This window comes from Arachis ipaensis, chromosome B07, assembly GCF_000816755.2.
Source record: "Arachis ipaensis cultivar K30076 chromosome B07, Araip1.1, whole genome shotgun sequence".
NCBI classification, from domain to species: Eukaryota; Viridiplantae; Streptophyta; class Magnoliopsida; order Fabales; family Fabaceae; genus Arachis; species Arachis ipaensis.
Genome location: NC_029791.2, coordinates 20,131,192 through 20,137,143, shown reverse-complemented (window position 1 = coordinate 20,137,143; position 5,952 = coordinate 20,131,192). Strand labels below are relative to the sequence as shown.

General features: G+C 34.7%; 2 protein-coding genes across 3 annotated transcripts; one reads left to right on the top strand and one right to left on the bottom strand.

The window, feature by feature from the left end:
• LOC107609080 (CBL-interacting serine/threonine-protein kinase 10) lies at positions 615 to 3,229 on the top strand. Its single transcript, XM_016310905.2, has 2 exons — positions 615 to 798; positions 1,175 to 3,229. The coding sequence occupies exon 2, from the start codon at positions 1,512 to 1,514 to the stop codon at positions 2,871 to 2,873; it is 1,362 nt and encodes a 453-aa protein (XP_016166391.1). The 5' UTR covers positions 615 to 798; positions 1,175 to 1,511; the 3' UTR covers positions 2,874 to 3,229.
• LOC107609081 lies at positions 3,381 to 5,315 on the bottom strand. Of its 2 annotated transcripts, XM_021107465.1 has the most exons (3): positions 5,002 to 5,315; positions 4,493 to 4,630; positions 3,381 to 3,629 (listed from the first exon to the last, which is right to left on the bottom strand). In XM_021107465.1, exons 1-2 carry the CDS (start codon positions 5,164 to 5,166, stop codon positions 4,526 to 4,528), a joined length of 270 nt encoding a protein of 89 aa, XP_020963124.1. In that variant the 5' UTR covers positions 5,167 to 5,315; the 3' UTR covers positions 3,381 to 3,629; positions 4,493 to 4,525. The 2 variants fall into 2 exon arrangements, with proteins under 2 accessions (XP_020963124.1, XP_016166392.1); XM_016310906.1 differs by lacking the exon at positions 3,381 to 3,629 and having other exon boundaries at positions 4,207 to 4,630.

Here is a 5,952-nt window from a genome sequence, read left to right as displayed (position 1 = left end):
ATATTCGGATCCAAACGTAAAAATTGCGGATATTGAATTCAATTTGACCTAATAATTTTAGTGCGAATCGGATCGAAATTTGGTTATATTCGATCTGATTCAATTCACTTCACTTCTTTAAAAAATTGATTCTCTCAATTATTAAAAAAATTTAAGAAATAAAATGTAATTTCTAATTTTTTATTATTTTCTTTTTCATATTTTATTTTTATCTTATTTATAAAATTAATAATTAAAAAATTTATACATTATTTTTTCAATTATTAAAAAAATTGAAAGGATTCATTGTTGACCCCGTTGCATCATGCGAAGTGCACATTTCTGTCCTCTTCTCATAAATGGTCACGTTTAATGCATCTCTAAAGCAGCAAAGCTAAACAGTAAACACGAAACATAAAACGAAGCCACGTGGCAACTATGACGCATCGCATCACAAGCTGATCACCACAAAGCTGGTCTCTTCACGAAGCAGCCCTGCACTCTGCTCTCTCTTCAATCTTCACAGGACCCTTATTAGCCTCACACGTGTCACTCTGAGGGCCCCACTTGCACTTTCCAGACACTCGATTTTGTTCTATTTTTTGCCCAAATACCAACCAATAACCCGGTTAAATACATTATCATATCATATCAACTATGAACTAAGCATTTTTGTCCATTAATTCATTAATACATCAAACTTTTATCTATATTATATCATATCTTTGCCTCTTCCTCTGAGTTGGTGCCATAAACCTTATTCAATACCACCAACCAGTGCCTATCTGCCTGTGCTCATATCTATCCCCAATTCGTAAGGTATGTATGTATGTTGATTCTCTTTTTGTGTCTTCATTGTGCAAGTTTCTGACTCTTCAGTTTATTGATTTAACATGCAATGAAAACTGCTCCTTATTATTGATCTTTATTTCAGTATGTAAGTCTTAAACTATTTAGCCATAAAAATTGATTCATACTGATTTTCAAGCTGATTAGCCATCAAAAGAATTGTTGATTTTGTGGTGGGCTCAGTCTTTTTTTTTTTGTGTGTAGATTTTGTTGACCTTTTTTGACTGTTTTCTGCCATGATTATTTATCGTTTGAACATTCTTCTTTGAATTTCGTTTTCTGATTCAAATTTTACTAAATATAAGCGATTCTGAATTCTGAATATATATGCTGATTTGTGTTTCAGATTGAAAAAATCAAATTCACAAAATTTTCAGTTGTGAATGGCATATAGACACTGGTTGGAATGCTAAGAGATGTTCTCTGTTTCTAACCCTAACTCTGAGATCCAGAAGGTTCTGTCTTTGCTCTTGCTGAATTTGCTGATTCACTATTCATTGATGCAAAATTGGCACGCAAAATTTTTGGTATTGCCTGCTATGCTTGTACATGATTTGTGCGAAGACGGTTGAATCTTGATTCTTTCTCTATTTAAACATTTTGCATTCTCTTCGAAGTAGCAAAGGATATAGTATTTGTTATCTGGCAGAGGATTTAGCATACTTCAAATTCAAGGTTCTCCAATGGATAGCACTACAAATACCTTGTTGCAAAGATATGAATTGGGAAGGCTACTAGGCCAAGGAACCTTTGGCAAGGTTTACTATGCAAGGAGCGCGATTACTAACCAGAGTGTGGCCATCAAAGTAATTGACAAAGATAAAGTTGTTAGAACCGGGCAATGCGAGCGGATTAAGAGGGAAGTAACTATTATGAGGTTGGTTCGTCATCCGTATATAATTCAGCTTCTTGAGATCATGGCCACCAAGAGCAAGATTTACTTTGTTATGGAGTATGCGAAAGGTGGCGAGCTTTTTGACCTTGTGGCCAAAGGAAAGCTCAAAGAAGAAGTTGCTTACAAGTATTTTAGGCAGCTAGTGAATGCAGTCGATTTTTGTCACAGTCGAGGTGTATACCATAGAGATATAAAGCCGGAGAATCTTCTGTTGGATGAGAATGAGAATCTTAAGGTGTCGGATTTTGGGTTGAGTGCGTTGGCCGAATCGAAAAGGAAGGACGGATTGCTGCATACAACTTGTGGAACTCCTTCCTATGTTGCCCCTGAAGTCATTAGAAGGAAAGGTTATGATGGTATAAAAGCTGATATTTGGTCTTGTGGAGTAGTTCTCTTTGTCCTGTTGGCAGGGTATCTCCCTTTTCATGATTCAAATTTGATCGAGATGTACAGAAAGATAAGCAAAGGCGAATTCATTTGTCCGAGTTGGTTCCCGAACAATGTCCGGCGGCTATTGTGCAAGATGTTGGATCCAGATCCAGAAAATAGGGCTACCATAGCTAAGATCAGGGAGTCATCTTGGTTTAGGAAAGGGCCAAATGCTAGACAGAAAAAGCTTGAAGTCGAAAACAAGTCCATCACAAATTGTGCTGATCAAAACAATGAAGGTGATAATGCAGTGGCTGAATCAAATCAAGAGCCGGCTGCTACAAGTATAAACGCCTTTGATATCATAAGCCTGTCCTCTGGCTTCAACCTTAATGGATTCTTTGAAGACAGTTTCCAGAAAAGGGAAGCAAGGTTTACTTCCAGACAGCCGGCACCCGTCATCATATCGAGGTTGGAAGAAATTGCGAAGCGGCTAAAGATGAAGATAAAGAAGAAGGCTGCTGGTTTGTTGAAATTAGAAGGACTCAAAGAAGGTAGGAAGGGGAATCTATCACTGGATGCGGAGATCTTTGAGGTTACTCCATATTTCCATTTGGTGGAAGTGAAAAAATCCAATGGGGACACAATGGAATATCAAGAAATTATGGATAAGGATATAAGGCCTGCCCTTAAGGACATTGTTTGGGTTTGGCAAGGTGAAAATCAACAAGAGCAATCACAACAGTCGGCACAACTGAAACATGAGAACGAAGAGCAGTAAGAAGGCGCGGCCGCGGCCAAGGGTGCAAGGCTCTCACCCTTGGCCCCTGCCTGATAGGATCCGAGGAGCAGAGTATATGTACAAAGTTTGAACTAGTGAGGTCATGGCTATAATACAATAACTCCATCATTATACTAAGACCTGCCTTCTACCTGTAGCAAGGAACTCAGTCATAAAATGATTCTCAATTTTCAATATATCATGCTGCTTGTTCTCATGTGTCTCGAATTCTGTCTGGGAAGAGTTATATTTCTCGGTCTTGCTATCTGATATCTTCTGTTATTTTATTCAAGGTTTGTTTAGAAGGGATTAAATATTATTATATAAATTACTGACCTTAATTGTGTTCTTTCCAATTTCAAGCCTCTTTCAGATGCAAGTCATTAATAGATAGATCTTCATGGAAATCAATTCTAAAATTCCAGATTAAAGGGCTCTTGGTTATGGCTCTATATCTCTGATTTAATGCTACTTGAACACGGGACTTATGTTCAAATGGAAAACGTAAGAGATAACTGCTAAACTGTATTCCAGGTTTTTCTTGAAGTGTGTTATAACAAAAATAGTTGTAGCAACTTTTCTACTTGTAAGGAATGGTGATATGATTAGGAACATTTGCAAGTTTTACATGATATATTAGCTGAAGAGTAGATAAAAGTTGATGCAATCATGATGAGAGTAAAGTTGATATAAACAACCTCCTCTTTTCTTGATCACATTGCATTCCCTTTTTACATTTTCACCGCCAAGCCATTCCTAGAAAGCGAAAAGCTAAAATCAAAATCTTTGTAAAATGTACATTTCATTACAAATACATGCCACAACTGATGAGAAATAGAACCAATCATCAAGGAAATGTAAAACGATGGAAAATTTTCAAAATATATCACAAAGATAGCACCGTAACAATATTGCTTCTCTAGTTTATTTTCAGTTTTACAGAGATAAATAGGTTCAAATTCCATTTCCCTGGTGAAGGTTTATATAGAAAATGCTAATGCGAAAGATAGAAAGAAACAAGTTAACAGGAAAACTATATTCCAGAGAGATTTTTAGTACCTGCTTCTAATTCGGGAAAAAAAATTGTCATTTATCAAAAACAATTTGACCAAGTTTTTGATGATGATCTTTAGTTCTTTACATGCTTTGCTTATCAATATCTCATTTGAAAGTTATGTTTGGAAAACCAAGTTGTTTTCCCCCAACTCTGCACTGCTACAGTACCATCATGAACAAAAATAATAAATACCTAATTTACCATCACAAGCCACACTAAAATCTTAAACCCTATTCATATTCAATATGATTTAGACTATATAATTCAATATCACACCTTTCACAAACCAATCAAATTGAACACTTTTCTTGTCTATTTATAAAACAGTAATGCTGAGTATTGTATAACTTTACTCTTTAAATTGAGCACTTTTCTTGTCTCCATTCTTCTTCAAAATTTCAACTCACAAACACACCATAACTTAATTTCTTAACCAATTTACTGGAAACAATTTCATTGAATATGATTAAGGCATCAAATCAGACCATTCATATAGCGTATACAACTTGATATGAAATTGTTAACAATAAGGACCAATTTAGAGCAGAACCCTATTACATACAAATCCAAATGAAGGTGAAGAACATAAGAGGCATCAGGAGGATTGAGTTGAAGAGACCAAGTGCCTGTGCCTCCAAAGGTAACGGCCACTAGCCATGTCAACCAAAGTCCAGAACCCTGAATTTATAGCACTTCCAATCTGATAATAACAAACAAAACGTTGTAACAATTAATCTCAAAAGGGCAAAGTACATCTTTTGTTCATAGCCCTAAATTTTAATTTGTTTTAATTTTGTCTTAAAAATTTGCGATTTATATCAAATGTATCACCGCACCTAAATTTTTAAGAAGTTTAGAAGCAATTTAGCAATAATTTCACGAGGACAATTTTTAACTCAAGCAAGGCAGACACAAAATTTTGTTATTTGTTCCTAATTGTCAAGCATTATTGCTGAATTAGTTCTAAACTATTTTAAAATTTTTTACCAATTTTTAGAGACAATATACTTTAGCCATCTCAAAATTATTGGAACTACAAATAGAAGAGTAATGTTTAGAAGTGAAACTAACCTTGGAAGAAGAAGAGTTAGAAGAGTGTGAATTTTGTGTGGAATCATCATCATCATCATCATCATGATTGTCCAATTGTGGAGGCTGAGATCTAATGTTTCTGAGGAGGAAGAAGCCGGCAAGAGTGGCGGATAAGAATATCAGAATCACCCTCAAAGGACACATTCTCTCTCTCTGACTCTGAGTTCTGAAGGAAACGTGTGTGTGTGTGTGAGAGAGTATGTGTGACTAATTAATGACTGGTTAATGAACGTGTGAAAGAATCAATGGAAGAGGTAAAGTGATGCTTACTCTTATTGCAATCAAGCTTAGAATAATGGAAGTAGATGGAGTAGTTGTGGACCATGTAATTAAATATTAAATAATAATATAATAGTAAAGTCCAAAAGAAATAAAACCATGTGGTTGGTCATTGCTGCTTTCGTCTGCGTCAACTATCAACAACTGTACACTTAAACTTGCTACAAATACTTTACTTTCATTTATTAGTAATAGAAATTTTCAATAATCAATTTTAATGAAACATTCTTTTTTCTCGACACTTTATATGTTACCTTTGATAATTGGCATGAAATTTTGTAAAGAACAAGACATTATATATTTATATATTTGGTAAAAATACGATTTGTCTATCTAGAAATACTTTTCAATTTTACACATTAGTCTTTCAAATATTTTGTTAACTTAATTACTCGTTTAATTATTTGTAAGAATACTTACTTTAATAATGTAACCATGCATATTAGTCCTCATAAAATAATAGGTATATGATGCTGTGATGATCGACTCATCATCACACATGATGGAACTTTCAATGTTAATGGAACTTATTTACTGAACAATAAGATATTAAGAGATAACTTTAGTTTTAACTTTTCTTAAAAGGAGGACGGCCACATTAAAGTAGTGTTCGAGGATTAGGCTCATCCTACCAATTAGTATTCAGTAGTG

Bases quoted from the DNA above. Each gene is read 5' to 3' on its own strand.
- LOC107609081 (XM_021107465.1), bottom strand. From the start codon at position 5,166: ATGTGTCCTTTGAGGGTGATTCTGATATTCTTATCCGCCACTCTTGCC. The intron at 4,631-5,001 runs GTTAGTTTCACT...TGTTATTATCAG, and splicing joins CTAACTCTTCTTCTTCCAAG to ATTGGAAGTGCTATAAATTC.
- LOC107609080 (XM_016310905.2), top strand. From the start codon at position 1,512: ATGGATAGCACTACAAATACCTTGTTGCAAAGATATGAATTGGGAAGG.